A 23,247-nucleotide genomic window follows, 5' to 3' on the forward strand; every position below is an offset into this window, starting at 1 on the left:
CTCATTGCTATGTCTTTTTACCTAACCTTCTATCGACAAAAGACATGCATAACAAAAAATGCAAATGCTGAAATATGTTTTACAAATTATGTAAAGAATTTCACCCCAAAACTATAAGAAGATCCTTAAACATTTTTTAGTTGAATGGTGTATATAACATTACACACTAATGCATATGATATAATAATGAATATCAATACATTTACTGTAAAGAAATAATCTCATATCTGAATTCTCAAAACCCTCACATTGTATCTACGCTTCCAAGTTTTTTTTTGTCAAATAGTGCACTCTAGTATAGTACTAAATGCACCCATGTGTATATCATGTATAATGCAAAACATAAAACTAAAAAATGATTTATTTATTATTTAAATATAAAAATATGTTTTGAAATATTACTTGCATCAAAACAATTATTGAAACCATAAACACCTTAATCAACAAATACCTGAAACCTTAAAAATATATGATTGTGAAACGGTAAAGAACTAAACACATGCTATTATGGCTTGCAACCACAAAAAAATTAAGTGAGTGTAACAATAAAGCAAGGATGTGCAACATTAAAAGTAAGTTTTAAAATCTTATATCTTATTAAAATAAACTAAAACTATGAATATGAATAGGAATAGGAATAATAAAACATTTTAGGAGTTTGTGAATTAGTCAAAGGGAATTTTTGTTGATATAAAGAGATTAAAGATACAGCCTCAGAGTTCTCCTCTACACATTTGTATGTGACCATGATAACCCTTCATGAATTAAGTTCTTCAAAAGATATGTCCACTTTGATTTTATACTTTACAAATATATCTTATATAAGTCTCTGTTCTAACTTTTGGTATAATAATGGAGCAAAAATGTGTTTATTTCATTTTTACAAAATGAAAATATAGTAGTTTTTTAGTTTTTTGTAATGCATGGATTAAAAATGTGTTATCAATTTAGTTTTTTTGGGTGCATTCTATCGACACACCAATGCACTATCATATCTCCACAAATAAGCAACTTTGTAAAGTCTATTTGAAGTTACATGCTTTGCGAACTTTCTTTTTTACTAATGTAGATGCACATTAATCATGGTTTTGGCTAAAATGCAATAAAAATAATAAAAATATGAGTAATTATGTCAAATGGTTGACATAAATGTTAGTTTAAAGTTGGTTTTTAAAATTAAAATTGGTAAGCGTTATGGTTTTTTTTAATGTCGTGTCTTATATTTTATGATGGCTTGTCTTTTTAATAATTAAAGATGTTGGATTCTTTACAACAACTTGCATTTTAGCCTTTTTTTTTAACTTTTTAGTTAAAAAGTTGTTCAATAAAAATGATATTTCTTACCGTTTATCTTAATCATTTACCTTATTCTCTTTAACAGTTTTTGCTACTACATATTTATTAAAATTTGGAATGATATATGCACTGCATAATCATGAAGCCTTGTCTTTCTATACTGGTAGATTATTATATCAAAGCCTTCCTTCATTGAAATTCCCCACTATGAAGAATTAATATTGGATTCCCTATTTATATTTCAACTTTGTGGACATGTCTTCCTCCCTATACGTGGCATTGGATGTAAATGTTGATGGGTAAGTGTTCAAAGGGATATGTGGGATTAAATAAAAGTATCATCAACTATGGATAATGAACCTTCTCGAAACTAAATGTAAGGAATTTATTTCTATGTTAATTGTAGAATATTAAAGGAAACCATTTTTCTTACCTTCATCTAGCATAAATAAATGGTAGCATGCAACAAAACCCTAACGATTTTGACTCGGTTGCATTTCAGTCCATGGAATTGTATTGAATAGAAGAATATCAACACTTCATGGTAGTGGCTATTTTAGGAATAAGTAGAAATTTTAATTAAATTCCATGACATAGTGTCTCAGTGAAGCATTCTTCATGATATTTTGTGGAAAATGTTAACACTCCCACATTTGGCATATATGTCAACAAGTGCAACACGCAAATGTGGCACATAAGATTCATATCACTTCTTATATTCTATGATTTTATACCTCTTCTTATAATGAGATATTTCACTTAGTTAGTCATCACCCTTGAGAATGACACTAGTAACTAGGACAAAATGAGAGACTAGTGACTACACAACTAAAAACGTTAGTCACCACAATTATTTCAATTGAATTACTACTAAATTTGAGAAATTTTAAGTGACCGAACTAAAAATGACTCACTTAAATGACTAATTTAGTCTAAGGATAAAATATACGACTAGATATTAAGTGACTCAACTAAAAGTGACTAACTTAAATGACTAATTTAATCCAGGACTAAAATATATGACTAGATAATAAGTGACAAAATTAAGAATGATTAACGTGAGGATGCTATAGTCCAAGAGTAAAAATATGACCAACTAACAAGCACAATGTATGAGGTGTAGACTAGTTAATTCAGGTGGGGTTTAGTCCCTACTAGGTCACAAGTTCAAACCTCATGGGGAGGGGTTGAGGAGTGGAAGCCACTTTGGGGGAATTAAAATTCCCAAAGGACGTCCAGCCTTGACTAAAGCCTTGCACAATCCTGGTGATAGGAATCCCATTATGGGTGGATTTATCTTCTTACAACCAATAAGAAGGCTGGACCTAGCCTAGGTGTTGCCTAGTTACAAAAAAAAAATGTTTGATTACTTAAAGAACTAGAATATCATCACGCTCAAAACCATAAGCTACATGGAGGTTCCTCTATGCTCCCAGACCTCAACATGTGAACAAATGATGAGAGGATAATAAGGGCTTATCAACAACAAAATTCAAACATTAATCTAGTGCCTGAATGTAAATTTTGTTTTTGATGACAAGTTACTAGAAACTTTATACGTTACTAAATAATTTTGAATTGTTGCATCGAGAGGGGCTCTCCAACCTAGTATGGAAGAGATGATGTAATGTCATGTTAGGTCATTTTTATTTTTATGTAAACAATTTGACTTGGTCAAATTACATAAAAATACATAAATAAATATTTGAGGTAAAATACTCCACGTTTTGAGATTATATATATAGCCTAGATCCATGTTCACTCTTGATTTATCAAGTATCTAGAGGGATTAAATCTCATCTCACTCTAAATAAAATTTGCACCTCAAGAAAGTTAATCCTTCTTAGCACTTTGTAGATCCTTAGTTAAGATGGATCTAGGCTACTATAGAAAAAAATATTCCCAATATGAACTATTATAATGTGTTTAAGATCCAAATTCTCGACCTTTATGACACTATGCTTTCTAATGTACATAAAAAACCTATATAATGTAGATTTTCAATTACAATTACATATATATTCATTCCATTGATTTAACATTTTAAAATCATTTAGGGTTCTAGAAAACTTACCATAGAACCAAGAAGTGCTTTTTCTAGGAAAATATTAAAACCGATGTTCAAAATTTATGGCTAATATGTTATCTATCAATAGAATAAGGCAGTGACAATTAGGACCCTTAGCCTCCTACAACCATTAACTATACCAAGTCAATGTTGGGAAGAGATTTCAAAGGGTTTTATTATAGGTTTTATCCAAATCTAAAGAAGTGAATGTCATCATGGTAGTAGGGGGTTTAATGACAAAGTATGCTCATTTTTCTCTCTTTCTCATCCTTTTAAAGAAAGTACAATAACCATAACATTTATGTAAATAATTCAAAAGCTACATGGAATCTTCGAGATAACTGTAAGTGACAAATATCCAATTATCATTGGAAACTTTTTGCTTGGATTATTTTCGTATTTGGGTATTCAATTGGATCAAAGCTCATCTTACCATTATCAATCCAATAGGAAATTGATATTGTGAATAAATGTTTGCAAGTATGTCTTCTTGTGTTGTATCATATAAATATATTAATGGTTCAAGTGGTTTCCCTTAGCAGAAAGGTGATAAAACACATCCTTCTATACTTCATAAAAAATGTTCCCATTCTTGGCATTTTATAGATATCATCTTACATCCATCACATCACCCATGAAATGGAATGCAAAGGTTCAACCATTGGAGCACCACATAATCCACAAACAATAGGTTCACAAATTATTGAAGGACAACTTGGTTATAACACAATATAGGATGAAACAAGCATATCAACATATGGCGTAGGAAATTGAGTTATTCATGTAAAAACACCTAAAATTATTTAGTTGTTGAGGACAACACTCGTTTGAAATTGAGGGTCTTGTTAAGCCCTAAAAAAAGCCCCATGTCAAGCATAAAGTCCCATGTAAATCCTTAGATAGTGAGTTATATTTCTATTGCTATATTATTGTTGTCAATCTATATATATATATATATATATATATATATATATATATATATATATATATATCTTCTCACTTAAGGGTTCGCAAGGATTGAAGCCAATACAACAATATTCATAGACATGAATCCATTACAACACTATTTATCAAGACATTATAGCTCATCGTGTCACTAGTAGGGATTTGAACCTGGGTGGGAAAGGTAATAAGCATTTTGCCCAACCACTTAAGATAACCCTAATAGATTATACACACACAAACACAAATGAGACCTAGTTTTAAGATCACCGCATCTCATTCTTGTACAGTTTTTCTATTATAAAAGGAGTTTCTCCCTAGAAAAGGTTTTTCTTCAATTCTTAAGTTTATTTCTTAAGATGTACAACTTATTCTCTTTATATTTTTAGACTATTTAGTATTTTTGTCCTAATAAAAACTGTCTCAATTTCTATGGAGATATCTTCACACCAATGTATTTTAACCTTAGGTTGGAAGTTACTGCTAATATTTCCATTATAAATGTCAAGGATTTATATAACAATTGTGAGCATCATATACCAAGATATATGAAGGACCACTTGTAGTGATAATGAAAGTGGGAAATATCATCTACGTGAAGCTTCAAAGCATATTCAATCGTACTATGTTGTGTTCCATGAGAATTATTAAGACCATGCCTAATAAGATTAGGTGATCCTAAGTAAAACTTGCAATGAAAGTATAGTTAATGATGCAGGCCTAAACCTGCAATACCCAGGATCTTCAACATCTGTGCCTATAAGAATGCATGCTCAGTAATACTCAAATCCAAATATGAATCTCTGGCAAATTCATTTCTGCGGAAACTCATTTAACTTCAATCATAGACATCATTCATGCACTTGTGTTTATACACATCATCCCAATTTACATATTTGTATTTCCAATCCCAGTTTACCTGCCTTCAAATCACATAAACGTCATTCATTCTAAAGCTCAATCTTGTACATGAGCCTTTTAAGATCAGATTTCTTTTTATGATCAGATTTCAACCAAACAAATGCGCCATGTTCTAATATTCCATTAGACACTGTTTTAAACCAAACCAACCAAACTCATAGAATTTCATGCTTACCCAACGCTGCCTTCAGCGAATTTACCCGACTTGTATTTCCCCAATTCTCCAGCGCTGACACAATTCTTTGACACTGCTTCCAAACTGGATCTTTAAATATTCGAACTGCCGCTTCAAACTGACATTCGATTCCTCTGAATCTAAATTACACAGACCTGAAATCGACTTCAATGGTATTCACTCGTCTACAACATATTTAATCGAACAGAATTCCTCCAATCGATGCCACTAGTGGAATCGATTTCAGCAACATATCCACAAAGTTCAGAAATTGACTTACTGCGTCCCTCAGACACCAGTAATTCGTGTAAAACCCAGATTCAATATTGACTTCTTCAACATGCCAGCGCTCTAATTCAAAGTCTAATACAAAACTCAACACATCAATACAATTGCTAATTGAATGTTGTGCCTACCTGCGTTACCTTGTTCACATCTGGCGCTTCAACATCTGCATTGGATTCGAACTGGTTTGTCTCCATACCAGTGCTTCTGATTTATACAACCTATCATCAATCCGTCCTGACACCTTTGATAATAAACTCGTCCTCTGCACCAGCGTTTTCACTCCACGCTTTTGTTGCCACTGAATTGTAATTAAATCTGCGCTTTATTTAAAACTTTCAACAAGCTGCAAACAATTATAATCCCATCGATTTCTGCAATTAACAATTACAATATTGATCCACATAGAACAGCGCATCCAAATTCTCCATAGATGAGATCGATTTAAAACTGCTACTGTTCTACATTACCGCACAGTCATATAGCAGTTGGATTTTTTTTTTAATCAATGCATATAAAAGTACCCTGTTCCTATACAGCTTAACGCTTTCCATTCAGTTCAACAATGGTCTCAACGCACCAACGAATAGCAATTTCTGCTATCGATCACTCAGAAATATATAAGCCTGACATAACAGAGTTTTGCGTACAAGATTCCTCACCAAACTGTAAACCTAAAATGTATTAAAATACCCCCTTACGCAGAGGTTTAACGCCTCTTATACTCACCAAGTATGAATAACGGTTTTCACATTTACTGGCGCTCTCCTCTTTCCATTATCAATCAAATTCAGATCGATTTAACATAACCACTCATTCGACATAGATAAGCTCATTTATTTAACACAGATGACAATTGTAATATGAATATCGATCCTTTTAGCTTGTACGCATAAATCAACCTCACAGATTCTTTTATTGCACCTTCCTTTGGTCGATCTTTCCAACAATCAATTCCTCAACCATATATATACATTTAACCATAAATAAATATAACTTTCACAATCAATCACAGAATGTATATATATAATCTGAAATCAAAACAAATTACTTACAAACTCTTACTCTTATTGGCCTGATAGTCCAGATTGATGGCCTTACAATTGCCCAGAGGCTTTCAAGCTTTGGCTGTCCAAACTTCACTTTCTCCTCTCTATTCTATCCTATCTACCCTAATTTTCCTTTGAGGCTCATAAATTTATACAATTTGAATTGAACCAATTTTGGTTCATATCCCTTTGATCACTCAACAAAATCCCCAAATATCTCAACAAATCCTAAAATCACTTTTGAATCCCTAAGGATCCTCTCTCACCCAAAATTAATGAAACTAATTTCTAAATTAAAATCTCTCATCCCTTTACATCCTCAACTGACCAAATTCTCTCATATTTGAGAATTATTTACAAAATCCTCACTTTTAGAATTTATCTCCTATTTTATTTAAAAATACCAAATTAATTAATAAAACAATTAAAATGTCACACCCCCCTTTATTACATAAATAAAAAATGAAAGTTGGCCTTGATGCTCCTGCATCAGTTAAGCTTTCATGAGCCAAATAGTAGCCTTTAGTAAGGGGTGTCATTCCTTTATCAATTTAATGACCCAATGGCTATGATTTTGGACTACTTCAAAAGTAGTGGGAAGAAATGAAAATATTTTGCTTTGGGGATCAATATCACAAATCACTACACCAAACATCGATGGCTTATGTGTCAACCTTAGTAATGCATAAATACGCACGAGAGAGTTGAAAAAATGTCGTCCTTCATTATGTTTTTTATGCCCTTGGGATCACTTCTGCATGTGCCCTTTGATGGAATTTGGTTGTGAATTGCAAACCACAATATAATTAAAACAAAGATTTGAATCAATAAAACATAAGTTTTGTTGGACTCTCAACATCAGGGTTTAGCTATGGATGCACTTCCTATGCTCGTTCCAATGCCTATCAAGTGTTTTCCTAGACAACTTTTGGAAATAAGTTTAAATGTAATGGAAGACATTGCAAAAGTTTACTTTCAAGGGTCAACTTCGTAAATCACTACCATCTACATTAGAAAATGACATGTTTACCTTGGCGATATAGATGTACATATGTGAGAGCTAATATAATGCATTTATGTTGCTCCACATAAATTTTATACTTGCAAGACCATCAATTTATGTGTCCTTTATCAGTTGCAATTCATGATAAATTTTTAATTAAACCTTCAATTGATAAGCCATTAATTCCATTGGACTCCACGCATCAAAATTTATCTAGGGTTTCCCTTCCCCCACCAGGCTCACATACTCATTGGTGTTTTTCATATGGTTTATGGAGCTAACGTTTCATAGAGTAGATGGCATTACAAAAAATTTATTTCAGGAGTATACATTATGTTATGCTCCAAAATCCATAAATGCATGTGTGATAGTTGGTGGAATGTATTTCTAATTCTTGACATGTTTTTGAAGTACATGTGACTTTGTCTACATATGCCCTTGAATGGCATTTCATTACAAATTGTAGCTCACAATAAAATTCCAAACAAGCCTTAAATTGATGATTCGTTGGTTTCATTAGAATCCAAACATCATGCTTCAACTAGGGTCACCACTTCTCTATTAAACCTACAACTCAACAAGTGCTTTTTTTAATGACTTCCAAAGCTAGGGACTTTTTTTTTAATGATTTCCAAAGCTAGGGCTTCAAGTAGTGGGGGACATTGTAAAACTTTGCTTTTGGCGGTTAACTTTGTAAATCATTTCCATAGAATCAAATGTTGATGTTTTCACCTTCAAAATGCATAAATACACATCCAAATGATGTTTTCACCTTCAAAATGCATAAATACACATCCAAGAGCTGAGGAAATGTAGTTCTATTGTTGCACTTTATTCTTATGCCCCCAAGAATGATTATACATGTGTCATGAGTGCAAATTGGATGTTAGTTGCAACTCAGGATAATTTCAATTGAAAGAAAACCTCAAATCAATGAATCATCCTTTTAGTTACACTCTATACATCAAACTTCATCTGCAATCTCCCTTCCTTTGTGAGTATGAAAGCTCAATAGGTGTTATTTCAAACACGTTTTGGATTTGGGTTTTAATGAGAAGGAAGCGTTGCAAAATTTGTTTTCAATGGTTAACTTCATAAATCACTACCTCATTGATCAACAAATGGCAATGATGGCATAGGAGATGTAGAAATACATGTATGAGAGTCGATATAATGCATTTGTGATGTGTTGTCTAATTTTTATGAACCCATAACTGCTTCTATATGCGTACCATAATGGCATTCCGCTTCTATATGTGTACCTTAAGGGCATTTGGTTGTGAGTTGAAACTCACTATAAAATAATCAGACTTCATATTGGAAATCCTTCAATTTTGTTAAACTCCATATATCAAACTTTATTTAGAGGTTCCCACCCTTCGCTAGATCCATAACATGGTATGTGTGTTTTCAAATAAATTTTAAAGCTAGGGATTTTTTAGTGGGAAGCATTTTAAAAGTTGACTTAATTGGTCAAATGGCTACCTCAAGCATCAACAAAAAGTTTTGTTGGTATCAAGAATGAAAAAATACATGTGGGAGATAGCATAATGCATTTATGAGGCTCTACATGTTCTTTATGACCCATATCTACTTCTGCACGTCTCTAGAATCATATAGTTGTTACAATAAAATTCTAAAAATCATCGAATTGATGCATTGTCAACTCTATTGGAGTTTGCACATTAGCCTTCAACTAAAAACACCCTTCCTTTATCAATTCCAAAGATCAAATTCTTAGACTACTTTCAAAGGATTTCACTATGGCAAACATTGCAAAAGCTTGCTTTCAAGGGAGCTTCATAAATCACTTCCTTGACATCAATGAATGTGGTGTTGGCCTTGAGAATGCAAATATATACATGGGAGAGTTGACAAAATGTAGTCCAACTACTCCACCTAATTTTTGTTCCTTAAGATCTCCTATACATGTGTCCATAAATGACATTTGGTTGTTAGATACAACTCATTATAAAATTCTAATTGGGCTTCCTCTCAATGAAATGTTGACTCCTTTGGGCTCCTAAATTAGACTTAAACTAGCTAGGCCAACCTCGATCCTCCAATTCCATAACCCAATTAGTGTTTTTATGGATTGATTATGGAGCTAGGGCTTAATAGAGTGGGAAGCATTACAAAAGATTTCTTTCAAGGATCAACTTCACAAATCACTACCTTAAATATCAACAAAATCGATCTAAATAAAGAAATGCAAAATTTATCATAATGCAAGTCTAATGCTTCACTTGGTTTTTATAGCCACATGATCACTTATACATGTGTCCTTAAATGGTATTGCCCACATGATCACTTATACATGTATCTTTAAATGGTACTTGGTATTGCCCACATGATCACTTATAAATTCTAGTTAAACCTCCAAAGAATGAGTTATCAATTCTATTGGATTCCAATCTCAAAAAGTTTATGCAAAAGTTAATAGCATTTATTAGTTATTAGAATTTTTATGAGTGAATGGAAATAGCACTTAAAATCGATGCAAGAATTGAAGTCAATGCATGTTGTCATCTTGTTTTCAATACAAGATGACATTGTTTTCATTTAGTTAGAACATGATAAATACACTCCAATGTTTTCATTAGAATTTGCATTCACTTCACTTTAACTAAAGTATTATATAAAATCATAATTACTTAAAATTTCATTTTACATATTTCAAAAATTCATTTTATATGTTGTTAAAAGTTAATTTATTAGAATATTATTTTCAAAATGATGTGTTACAAAGAAATTTATTTTGGCCAACGCACATAAAATGCTTGATTAGTTAATTTATTTTATTTAAGTGATACACTTCAAAAAAAAACACTTTTTACCAAAATAAGATGGGTCACATCTATAATTTATATCAATTTTTAAAACTTAATCAATATAAAATATATATTATATATATTTAAAATACAATAATTTATCTCTTATTCATAATCTTCTTTATTACTTTTCAAAATCTTCTTTCTTGTTCATCAAATAAATTTATATTACAATATTTAATATTAATAAATTAAATTAAATCTATAAAATAAATTTATATGGATTATTTGATAACTAAAATTATTTATTTAAATAAATAACAAAATGTTTTACAAAAGTTAAATTTATTAAAAAACGAAAAACTTGAAAAAATAAAATCTAAAAAAATTGTCATTGTATTTTGCATACATAATGTACTCATTTCCTTTTGATTAAAATAAGCTGATCTCAACCATTGTGCCTCAAATACTTAATTTATTCAATACTTTTGCTAAAATCACTCATCAATATTATTCTACCAATTTTGAACAATGCATTTTGAGCTATTATTATCCCAACCCTACAAAAGCAACTGGAGTTGCAGTTCGCGAGTAAAATGACCACTCTATCAAAAGAGTTATATATTACTGACTCACCATAAATTGCAAATGAAGGTCTCAGAGAAGTGAGACCATCTCTCTATCGAATCGAATCAAATGCTTCCATTCTACTTAATAATCATAAATTAACTACATTTTAAATCAGCTTGCAGAATCCTGAAACCCTATTGGGGGAGGCGTGGTCGGCCCGTAGCCTTCCCACAGAGGAGAGCATTGTGAGGGATATCATATTCATCTCTCAATGATTTCACAGGAGACTTCACTCTCACGTATGTCTGCTGGCCCAGAAACTGTCGCTCCCACGTTTGTGACCTCAGGTTCCACAGTCCCGCGTTATCAAAAGTCAAAAAAATGGCCGTCCATGATTTTGGATACACCTGTGTTTAAACCCAAAAAAAAAAACAGAACAGTCATAATTTATTAGTTGCAGTGACCATGGTGACAAAATGTAGCAGATTTGCATAGTTAACAATATACATTTAGGTAATGTAAGCAGCTAGCTATAAGAATGTATATAGAAAATAAGGTGCATTGATTGATTGCCCACCTGAGTTGTGCAGCGAGAAACTGCATCAAAGAGATTGTAGTTCTTCCTGTTTGCAGGTGTCCAATCACCTCCATCCATTCTGTAAACCAAACTGAATTTTTAAGTCCCTTCTCAATAGAATTTGAAAAATTGATAACTAGTGTTTAATGGAATCATGTAGGGTAAACAAGGAATGTGAATTTGGTGAGAGAAATATCCCTCCACCACTTTACCATGAGACCGGGAAACATTGACAAGAATGGAGCAATTTTCATCCACACAAGGATAGGATAGTGATCATCCAAACACAACAATATAGACTTCATGAACAGGAAATTAGAACTTACCCCACCACAAAGAAGGAATATCCATCCAAATGCCAGGACTGGATGGTGTTTTCATAGTTCTGGAACACTATCTCAATGAAAGCCCTGTATTCCGCATTTAGCGCAGCAGTTTGCAAGTATGCAGATCCACCCCTGGGACTATCAGGAATGCCTCCCACGGTGTACACTCCACTGATGTTGTAGTAATCTGCAAGCTGCAACGGAGTGGTGGAAGGCACGTAGGAAACACCGTTCACTGCATAGCGTTGTTTGCCATTGATGAAGGGGGCTGAGTTTGCTAGCTTAATTGTTCGAGTAATGGTGATGTTTCCATAGTGGTAAGATCCTTGTGGATTGGGACGAGCTGCACTGGCTGTCAAGTTCCATCTGCACAACAATTGCCATTCAAATTTGAGAACTGGAATACATATATGGATGTAACTCCCACCAGTCCTGCACTTGATGGATATTTTAGAATTCAGCCCTGGTTTGTCTATGAATCTTCTAGGAAATTAACTTTTCATAGCCATCCATACTTTCCACAAAAGTTCCTTTATCTGTATTTCCCAACAATGCTAAAAGCAGTAAGAAACACGCATAATCATTCATCTATCTATCTGTAAAATCTATACAAATATCCCTCCCCGGACACATGATGCTAAACCCACAGTAAGCAGGGCCAGAACCAAACCTGACGGATCTTGCCTGATTCAGAGACCATACAATCTCTGTTGGGCCTCCTGGAATTGGTCCAGAGACCTTCTTCTGGGAATTGCTATAGTGGAAAGTGGCAATGCCAGTAAGAACAGGACTAGTAAAACGAGTAGATGCAACCATGTAGTAGTCCTGAGATGCCTGATTTGCAGTGACCAGAACAGAGTATGACTGGCCGACATGAATGTCAAGAGAATCATACACATTTTGAACAGTGTGAGATCCTTCCACCTCCACAAGCTTCAATTTATGACCCTGGATCCTGAAGTTCAAAGAGGATGACAATCCTACATTTGAAATCCGGAGCCGGTAGGTTTTTCCTGCAGACAAATAGATGTTTCATTTTAGATATATTAGAAGATAAGTAAACGAATTGAACGGCCAAGATATGCCATCAGATAAAACATAATGTATCTTGAGGATTATTGACTACCTAGACGCATCCACAGAGTCTAGCAGTCCCTTTGTTATAGAAAATTGCAATATACCTTGATCCACTGTGATAGTTGCACCATTTGCTGGCCCACGGCCATTAATGATAACAGCATCAGGTTTACCAAGCGATCCGCCCATGTCAAGTGTTCTCCTAAGGATCTGCCCAAAGCTAGAAAATGGTCAGGGATTGATGTAGCTTAAGAGAACATTCTGGTGGACAAAGTGAAATTGAACATAGTCAATCTCTTTAAATTCAAAAGATGTTTTGTTTACGGGACAGATTAACAACTTACTGTGTGATTGGTCTTGTACCAGTCACCTATGAGCAGAGTGATATCACCACTAGGAGCAGGGAATGGAACAGGGATGAGGGGCCTGCTACTAACAGTTAGCCCTCCAAATCCCCCTGCTGCTTTGTGCATATACATTGATGGAAAGTAGTAGTAGCTGCCTATCTGGTCCTTCACCTGGAACTTGTATGTAAAGTTCTGTCCTGGTGGTATGGGGCAATTTGTTCCGAAAACTCCATCTTGCCACGAGTTCCTCCTCTGTTGGATCCCACTCCTGTACCAGAATGTGTTAAGGATCTCAATGCATTAAAAATCGCCAAAGAACCCATTAATCTTAATCAGACAATACACGAGAGAGAACCCAAATGACTTACCAAGATACTAAGAAAGGCTGATCCAGGTTGTTAAATACATTCACGATAAGGTTATCATTGGTGACACTGTCAATCTGGGGGCCGGGAAATTGCCCATTTATTAGAATTCCCTGCAATGACAACAATGGGTATTAAATAAATCCTGCCAAATCATACATGAGCTACATTTGCTGTCGTTGAAACAAACGTGAGGATTTTATCAACCATACCTGTTGAGGGATACCAAGAGGCCATATTGTGCCCCATGAAACGTTCCATGTGAAGAATCTATAAGGATCTTCTGCTAGAGTATAACCAAAAAATGCTATAGCAAAAAACACACAAATCACAGAATGCCTCATGAAACCCATGGAGTTCTTGCTTAAGATGTTGGTCCTCCCTCCAAGTATTGCTTTATATCCTTATTGGTTTTCAGCAAGACGGCTTTCCTGCAGCAATGTTTTCCTTTTTACTCTGCATATTGACAACTTAGCTTCTTCAGAAAAGCGTTTGCTTTTTAAGATACAAAACAGCAAACAGCAACGAAACATTACAGATCTTGCAATGCACAACAGTCACAACAAAAATTTTTTAACCAAACTAAATAGATCTACAGAGAGACAGTCCACATTCCATAAACGCCACTGATTTTTAGAAAACTAATCCTAGAGATCGAAATGGCTTATCAATAGAACAAGTGCACGACCCCAACTGAACGAATTAATTTACTTACTGATCTTCATGATCAAATTAACAGACAACTATGCCTATGAATGTACTAAGATAGTAGAAACAGACAATACCTTACTCCCAACTTAGTTGCATACAGCCAGACACAGACCGGAGCTTAAAATCACGAATACACAAACAAGGACACCCACTAGGTATGCTTTTCTGCAGTTACATAGTGTGGCAGGCCTTCAGTCCGTGCTACCTCTGGCCTATCAATTCTTTTCCACTATTGCACCTATACTTGTGCTTGTCCTTACATGGATCTACAAGCCTACTAGAGCTAAGCAGGCACTGAGGATACAACCCAAGGGCTCCTCTGTCTTACTCTCAGCCAATGTCAGGGATGCAAATCGGCAAAACCTCACACCCTGCGATCGTTGAATGAAGATTGCAAAGTGGGACTTGAATATAAAGCCTTGGATGTCAATTTAATATCACATTATCGACATTAAATATCTTTTGAGGTCATCTACCAGCCGATAACAACGTATAACGCGGACAAATATGAATCCTACATCATTACTCGTCATGGATTTGTTTTTCCATTGCTATTCCATTGAGGATTGACATACACAACATCAATAGTAATCATGCATTTGTTTTTCCTATTTTTTTTCCATGGAAGGTTGACATTCACTATGCATTTGTTTTTTTATATATTTTTTCAAGTCACGGTTGACATTCAAAGTTGCTTTGGTTTAGTTTTTGGGCAACTGCAAATAGCCCATTCAGTATTACTTAGGGTCAATTACCCAACATCTTTGCAATATTTACTGGTGTGATTAGTGTAAATAGCCCATTCACTATTACTTAGGGTCAATTACCCAACATCTTTGCTTTGCAATAGTTATTGATGTGTTTTGTACATATGACCTCTTAGAAATCAGGGAGAGGCTGAATGACACAGATAACAGATAACATGGTTTTGCAATTTTGACAGTGATTTTTAGTAATTTTGCAAATTCTAACATTGTTCCAAGTTTTTGAAGCCATTTTTATTGAAACAATTCCATATTACAATTTAAACCATCAAAATTTATATTTCTAATAATTGATCAAAAATTCTAAAAGCAATCTCTTAAAAAATAAATCATGTTTGTCGCACAAATTTATCTAGCTAATTATGGAACAAACTTCCCATTTATTACCAGAATCTGAAAACTTTGATTCACCAGTTCCTGGTAATTCGTTGTTACTCATAAATGCATGCATTGCTAACTTAGTGTCAAAGGATTTGACTGGATAGTAAAAAAGTCAGAGATATCGATCAATAAATTCCAAACGTATAGATAAATTCAAAAAGGGGCACAACTATTAAAAACATTACCAAACAAAAATTCAAATAACAACGGAATTTTATTTCACTTAAAATGTCCCCAAAGTCTGACCATATTCCTGACAAAATTCCTTTTATCACAGAATTAGCTTGCTTCACATTTCACAAAAATTAGATACTCCAAATCTCAAATTGGAATTTTGCTAAACCTATAGAGTTCAGAATTGAGTAAAATCTTCAAGAAATAGTTCCAACACACATAGTATTTCTACTTCATATCATAATTTTGGAAACTTGACCAAAAAAAAGAGGAAGTTTCCCGAAAAGAGTAGCGTTCTTGACTTTTGTGGTTGACAGCACATGGGCTCTGAATACGTCGCAGCTCTGTCTGTGGCCGTAGGAATGTCCCGCAGTGACAATTCCGCTTTCCGCCGAGATGATAATGAAGAAGCAAAATTCTCCTGAGGGTAACGAGGCGGTGCCACTTGGCGTGAAGTTCGTTTTAATTCAGGTAATTCTAACTGTGTGAAACAAGGAACTGAATCCCTCTACCGGGGTTTTGAACTATTGAAGCTGTGATTCAAAGTCCTTAGTCTCCGCTTTCGATGGGTCGCGGAACCGCGTAAATTTAGGGCAAAAAGAAGTGCGCCTCAGAAAGGACTCGGCGTTTTTAAAAATCAAAAGGGAGATTTTGCGTCACGAGCGCCAATGCTTTTATCAAAAGGGCAATATTGCGTCACGAGCGCCAATAGTATCTTTCCACTTCCCGTGATTTTGTATAGTCGAAGAGTCACATGGTCATTAGCAGTAACATCACCCACGGTGTGGGGTACGATATGAGGGTGCATCTTTTCCTATTCTGTTAAGTTTTTGAATGCACCATTTTCGGTTCTGGATAGGTCTTTGAATTTATTTGTTTTTTTTTTAATATTTATAATTTAGATAGTTAGTTGGATTATTTGTATGGTGGGTGAATTAAGTCTTTCCATTTATTTATTTTTATGCTTTTTTTTTATATTTATAATGTAGATGGTTGGGTAAATTATTTGTTTTCTTTGTTACTAAGTTTATAATTTATATGGTTGAGTGAAATTTTTTTTTTCACCCGAGTTTATTTTTTTCAAAAGAATAGATAGATATTTGACATTAAAATGAAAAGTTGGTGTCCGTACTTTTACATAGATTTTCATGTTCAAAAATTAAGCTACATTCAAAAGTCCCAACTATAATTAGTCTATTCTTATGACTATTTTAACCTATAGTTCTAAAACAAAAAAGGTCTCATAAAAGTATATATTTGCATAACATCAAAATGATTCAAAATGTGGAAATTTATGTGGCAATGGGATGCCCTTCTTCGGAAGTTGCTCCATTTAACTGGATGTGTCATTCTTCTCCTAGGGTGTTTACTCCTTGATCTACTCTGGCTTTTTTCTTCATAGGTTTTGTGTTGGTCCCAGCTTCTTCCATGATGAATTTAATACCATTGTTGGAGTTTTCATTGATTTTGGTCACTTTACTATCCATAGCTACCAATGTTGATCAAACCTCATCGTGAGACTTCACCTTTTGCTCTGCAACCATTCAAATTTGGTATCCATTAACAGTTGGTAAGTCTCCCTCTCCTTTTCTTCCATAGAGCCCCTTTGATTCAATGCTTTCAACAATCCTTCAAGTGACTCCAGCAATTTGGTCAAGAGCCAATTCAATTGTGCATGTTCTTCCTCGTGAAATGATGCCCCAGGCTCTACCATGGAGGGACTTTGTGGTTCCACTCTTGGAATCCCTGAAGTTGGCATCCATTTGCTCACAAATAAAGACAGTTGTCAACAATGAAGTTTTTAATTGGATAAGAACAACATAGAACCATACATAACCTCTATTACCTTTGTCCCACCATCCTATAGCATTGAATTGAATCCATACCTGACTAATTTCTTGGATTGGCAATGGATAGATGCAAAAGGAGAATAACAATAACTCCATTCTTTGTTGAATTGAATGCTTTAGCAAGGTCAAGGCTCCTCTCACTTGTGTGAACTCCTTCCCTCCTTGAAGTTTTAAAAATGGTGCAAAATGGGTTAATTATCCATCTCAAACCTAGTCTAGATTACTCTATTAAACTCCTTCCCTCCTTGAAGTTTTAAAAAATGGTGCAAAATGGGTTAATTATCTATCTCGGACCTAGTCTAGATTACTCCAACAAGTAATTGATACTCATAATTAAAAAGAATGTATATAAGACTTTTACAGTTTATTATTAAAATTATTATCATAGTGAAGCTGATTCTTCAATATTTTGGGTTATTATAAATGGATTTATATACTTGAAAAAATTATTAAATTTTAAATTTGATAGAAAGTTTGATTTATTACTCTGAGGCAAAGGTTATTACACAAATTAGCTTTAAAAAGATAAATCTCAAGTATAAGATAAGAAATATGTATGTGTGGATCAAAGAGTTGGGTTCAATGGTTAAAAAAGAAGAGTTTTTTAGTTACTGTTCAATTTCAATTTTTATGAGAAACTCATCTGAAGTAGTTATACATAAAAAGATTATATTAAATAGTCTCATGATTCAGATATACATAATTAAATTAAAATCCACTTTACTTATTCAATTTGAAAAAATCAAATTTTGCTAACTCAATTGGATTTTAAAGATTTTATTTTGTTAAATAACCAAAATTTATAGTTTATAATAATTAAAAATATATATAAAAAGATCAATGATATTAAGAATTATATCACCCATATTTTATATGGGTTATTAGACCTCCCATATTTAAAACTGATGATAATTAAGAAATGATATAAAAAAACCAACACAAACTTCAATGCCTAAATGATTTTGAAGTTGTAAATATCCCTGAATCACAACTTTTTAAATCATAAAATAACCGCACAAATCACCGACATACTCGCAAACCATGAGCTTCAAGATTGTATGTATCACTGCTTAAATGATGTTTGAGTCTTGGTTGATGATAGTTAAGCAAGGGACACACAAAAGACAAGCAACTCGAATCTCAAATTTGATGTGATAGCATCTGCCTCTAGATTTTGGTTTGGTGGAATGATTATTCCACTGGTTTTTTTAATATACCTACCTTTATTTATATTACTTTACTTTAAGTTTTTTAATTAGATTTTTAGAATGCGTTTTATATAAAAATTTCTCTATATATTAATTTCTTTTAAATAGGTGAGAAAATCCCAAGTGGTCAGTGAAGCCCCCCACTGACATAAGGATCACGTTTGACTCAGCAAATTGTCCAAACACTTTTCCGTACACGTGGACAAAGCTACGACGCATATAGACCCAAACAGTGTCAGACACCCTAGAAGATAATACCTGGGGCCCTTTTCATGTACTATTGCCCTGACTGTTTCGGGTTCTTGCCAACTGGATTGGTTAGGTTGCCAAGTATGGATTAGACTAGACCATGTTGCAAGTCCTACAATTTTCAAGCTCAATTTCACTTTACCAGAGTTATTGGTGAAGTTGTTGTACGTTAAGAGTGTAGTACACTTTCCATGAACATTGGTAAATATTTTATATAAATTTATTAACATAAAAATTATAGCAATTATCTATAAATTAGATAATGGGAAAATGATAAATTTAAATTTAATACATGAAGTTTTATGTTAGTTTTGGAGTAAAATTTAAAAATATTTTTTAGTTTTTTTTTAAATGTGAAGAAATAGGCTAATGGTTTGAGACTTAGAGACATTTTGTAAGAGTAATAATTTATTTTCTTATGAATTAACGATCAATCATTTTACATGGTATAATTTTTTTGAAATAATGATAATGACTTAACCCATATTCATCAATAGTAACTAATAATAACTATCTTTATTATATAGTTAAATTATAATAAATTTTGTTAATATAAAATGAAGATAAAATTGTATAAAGAATAATTGAATGTGATTTCCTAATATTTTGTAAATTCATTAAAATAAATTCACATATAGAAAATATAGTAAACTTAAGTTTAATAGATAAATATATCTATGTCTGACAATGCAATGCAATTCTCTAATCTTTTGAGCCCTCTTTAAACATTATATAAATTTAATTCATTAACAATATATGATAATATGATAATCTCAAGTATAATAGATAACAATGTACATTACTCATAATGCAATGTGTCTTTAGTATTTTGAGTCTTTTTTATTATTTGGATAAACTCATATATCATGATAATCTCAAATTTGTACTTAAATTAATATACATATTGACTTAAGAAAAAAGTTCATTTAACCATTGTCTAAATATATTATTAATTAACTTTTTTTAATAATTCAAAATAATGAAAATAATAAAAATAAAAACTAATATTTTATTGTATAAAATTTAATAAAAATTATTTTAAATTAACAAAATTATAAATATTACCATTACACAATTCAGTTGTATTAAGATTTTTTAAAACGTAGTATCAATTTCCATATTAAAAATAATAGTATCAAAATCCAAAATTGCAAATTAACCATCAAAATTACACACATTTAACTTTCTTTTTATAAAGTTATTTTGGAAAATAAAAATAAAAATCCTGGTAACAAATCGCTTGTAAATGGCCACATCCTCGTAACAATAAAACAAAGATCCTTGTAACAAATCACTAGTAAATGGCAACATCCTTCTTATAACAATATCTAGTGAGCGGGGCCAAGGAAAATAGAGGCACCTAACCCTAGAATTCTTATATACAACTCTATCACAATCATGTTCCAAGGTGTGATATTAAAATATGAATAAAATGTTGAAGTGTTTGACGGAAAGCTCAATCACTTGAATTTCATAAAGAGTCATAAAAGTCGGTCTTCCAAAGTAATTAATAAAAAATTATTGTTTTTATTGCAAGCTTCACTCACTATACCTTTAGATATCTAATTTAATATCTCCGTGATTCATAGAATATGAAATTTTACTAAATTAATAAAATATAAAAATTTACTTTTATTAAATAATAAAATATGAGGAAGTTTTTTATTAAATTAATAAAATATGAAAAAGTAATTAAGAGTGTTTTTCAATAGTACAATTAGTTGGGATAAATTTTGTTAATGACTTAAAATCAAATTTTAAAAGGTGGTTGTGTTTTGTGCTGGGAAAAAACATGCAAAAAAATTTAAACAAGATTAATTATCCCAACTAACTTTAACAACTTAGATACTCCTAGTCGCTATTCCTTGGGTCACAAATCTAAAACCACAAACAACTTCACAAACCCACATAAAACTATTGATACAAACAACTTCACAAACCCACATAAAACTATTGATGGTCTCCTTTGGCGGTAAATTTCAAATAATTTTGCATAAATACGGAAAATTTCTTAGAAAAAAGAGGACGAGGAACTAAGCAAGGCCTCGTGCGGAGAGATGAAGCAACCTGTAAAGGTCCCACACGTATGAAGCGTCATCATTCCCAAAAATATAATTATGAAATGTGTGGGTGTAGCTCAAAATGAGTGCTCAAAATGGAAGAGGGAAACATTGATTTAATGCGTATAACATCAACTTGTAAGTTCGCGGTTGATGTACTTCACGCTTCCCCACAAATTTCCAAGTGGTCAACATAACAAAGTGGTATCTCATTCACCGACCATGTGTTCAGTTTTTAAAAAAGCCAGCTCATCTCTATCTACTCGGCCAAAACCAAAGTGGCATATTCAATGAATGCTTCTCACTCACGTGGTGCAGCATGGAGTTTAAAGGGATTGGTAATATTATACAATACCGGTTTTGAAAAAGGTTTTTGAAATTTTTGTAGCAAGGTATGTTAATGTGAAGGTATTCATAGAAAAGTCTATGTAGCATCCAATGGAATTTGAAATATAATCAAAACCAGAATTACAAGCTTTTGTGTTACATGGTTAAATTAGTTTAACTTAATAAATTTGTAGTGAAAAGGATTTACTGCATAGCTTTTAGTGATATGAAGCTCAAGTTAGCTATAAGGTTTGTGATTATGGTATTGGAGGTGAGGTAATAATTTCCTTTACTAAGTATAAATCTCATTTTGGCTATAGATGGTTTTATCCAAAGTCGTTATTATAAGCTCAACTGTTCCAAGTAAAAGACTCATATTTCAAACTAAGAATTCTGTCTTAGAACAAACCAAAAAACATTTTCATAGTTCTTAATTATGGGGGGTCTACTAGTTGGAAAGAGTCATTATTAATTTGGAATTCCAAATATGTAGTGCCTCTAGTGTGGGTGAGTCAAAACATTGAAGCATCACTTTTGGTTTCATCCTTTGAATAGGCTTGTATGAGCTTGGCCGAAGTCCCTTTACACATTATACCTTATGCCTTCCATTTAATCAAATGCTACTTTCATATGGGAGAAGTTGACACAAGTTATTGGATTCAATTCCACCTATATGCTTTTGCAATACGTAATGCTTTATTTTATATGGAAGAAGAGAAATGATGTTTTATTGCGAAGCATGAGCCCTCTTGTACCTTCTCTCAATATGATGGTGCACTAATACATGCCATTTTGGCTTCATAGAGTATTTTATAGACTCAAAAAACATAGAAAATGACTACCTACAATAACTTTTGGACTTCTAGGGGCACTTGATTCAATAGCCCCTCGATGACTCATGGCTTGCATTAGCCTAGCAATAGTGGGTTGACCCACACAAAATTGGTAGATTAATTTGAAAAAGGAAAAAGTGGGGGTACATCATGCTCCCTAATCATGCCATGCAAGGCAAGTAATTTTTTAACGTAGCCCTTATTATCTCAAAGGATCTAAAACTTCTTCTTGTTGGAGTGGTTGGGAACCCCCATTTATATGTGGGTCATTAAATGAAAATTGTTAAAAGCATGCACGTTGAACTTGTAAAGAGAGACAAAAGGCTCCCATTCTTAGAATTTGCCACATCCTCTTCTCATTTGTCTAGTTCTCAATGGTAAATTAATTTATGATTATAATCCCAACTGTTAGCTCAACTTATTTGACTTGTCATGCTAAAGCCATAATGACTAAGGAGGTGAATAGGTCAAATCCACCTAGGTCCGTTACGGTTAGAATGTATATATTTATTCTAGTTGCATTTATTATAATGTCCTTATTAACAAAGTGCATGGAAACATCTAAAGGATTTCCTTGAAGGAGTTTTTCATGGGAAAAAACAACATTTATGATTATGAATAATTCCTTGCAGAAATTTACCACCGTGTTAAATATCTTTATGTTAATAAGTAAAACTTTGTAATCCCATATAATTTGACAACCTCTCATTCAAATTCTTCACAATTACACTAAAATATATTTTGAGGAAATGAAATACCTCTTATATCAACTCACATATTGTATACCATACTTCTAAAGTTGCCCCACATAGCCAATTGGAGATTAGCTTGTTATCATTAGGTGGTTCCTTACCTCAAATGACCTTGATGATCCACCTAATTATGTGGGGATTCTTGTTTATTGTCAATGTGTTAGGA

The 23,247-nt window shown here is 32.9% G+C and overlaps 1 protein-coding gene across 3 annotated transcripts; it reads right to left on the bottom strand.

Annotated features, from left to right (window-relative positions):
* Positions 1-10,965: 10,965 nt before the first annotated feature.
* Positions 10,966-16,319, bottom strand: LOC149159236 (protein SKU5 SIMILAR 14-like). 3 transcript variants are annotated; one of them, XM_089436431.1, is made up of 9 exons: positions 16,105-16,319; positions 13,985-14,228; positions 13,776-13,885; positions 13,405-13,675; positions 13,165-13,270; positions 12,654-12,996; positions 11,984-12,349; positions 11,658-11,736; positions 10,966-11,487 (listed from the first exon to the last, which is right to left on the bottom strand). In XM_089436431.1, exons 2-9 carry the CDS (start codon positions 14,123-14,125, stop codon positions 11,275-11,277), a joined length of 1,629 nt encoding a protein of 542 aa, XP_089292557.1. In that variant the 5' UTR covers positions 14,126-14,228; positions 16,105-16,319; the 3' UTR covers positions 10,966-11,274. The 3 variants fall into 3 exon arrangements, with proteins under 3 accessions (XP_089292557.1, XP_089292555.1, XP_089292556.1); XM_089436429.1 differs by lacking the exon at positions 16,105-16,319 and adding an exon at positions 14,558-14,902; XM_089436430.1 differs by lacking the exon at positions 16,105-16,319 and adding an exon at positions 14,488-14,551.
* Between the last annotated feature and the right edge of the window lie 6,928 nt (positions 16,320-23,247).

This window comes from Pinus tabuliformis, chromosome 5_2, assembly GCF_031772625.1.
Source record: "Pinus tabuliformis cultivar Carrire ecotype Pingquan chromosome 5_2, CPIR1, whole genome shotgun sequence".
Taxonomy (NCBI): Eukaryota; Viridiplantae; Streptophyta; class Pinopsida; order Pinales; family Pinaceae; genus Pinus; species Pinus tabuliformis.

Coding starts and splice junctions, on each gene's coding strand:
- LOC149159236 (XM_089436431.1), bottom strand. CDS start 14,125: ATGGGTTTCATGAGGCATTCTGTGATTTGTGTGTTTTTTGCTATAGCA. Junction 13,271..13,404: donor GGTACAAGACCAATCACACA/GTAAGTTGTTAA, acceptor AGCTTTGGGCAG/ATCCTTAGGAGAACACTTGA. Junction 12,997..13,164: donor AACTATCACAGTGGATCAAG/GTATATTGCAAT, acceptor ATTTGTCTGCAG/GAAAAACCTACCGGCTCCGG.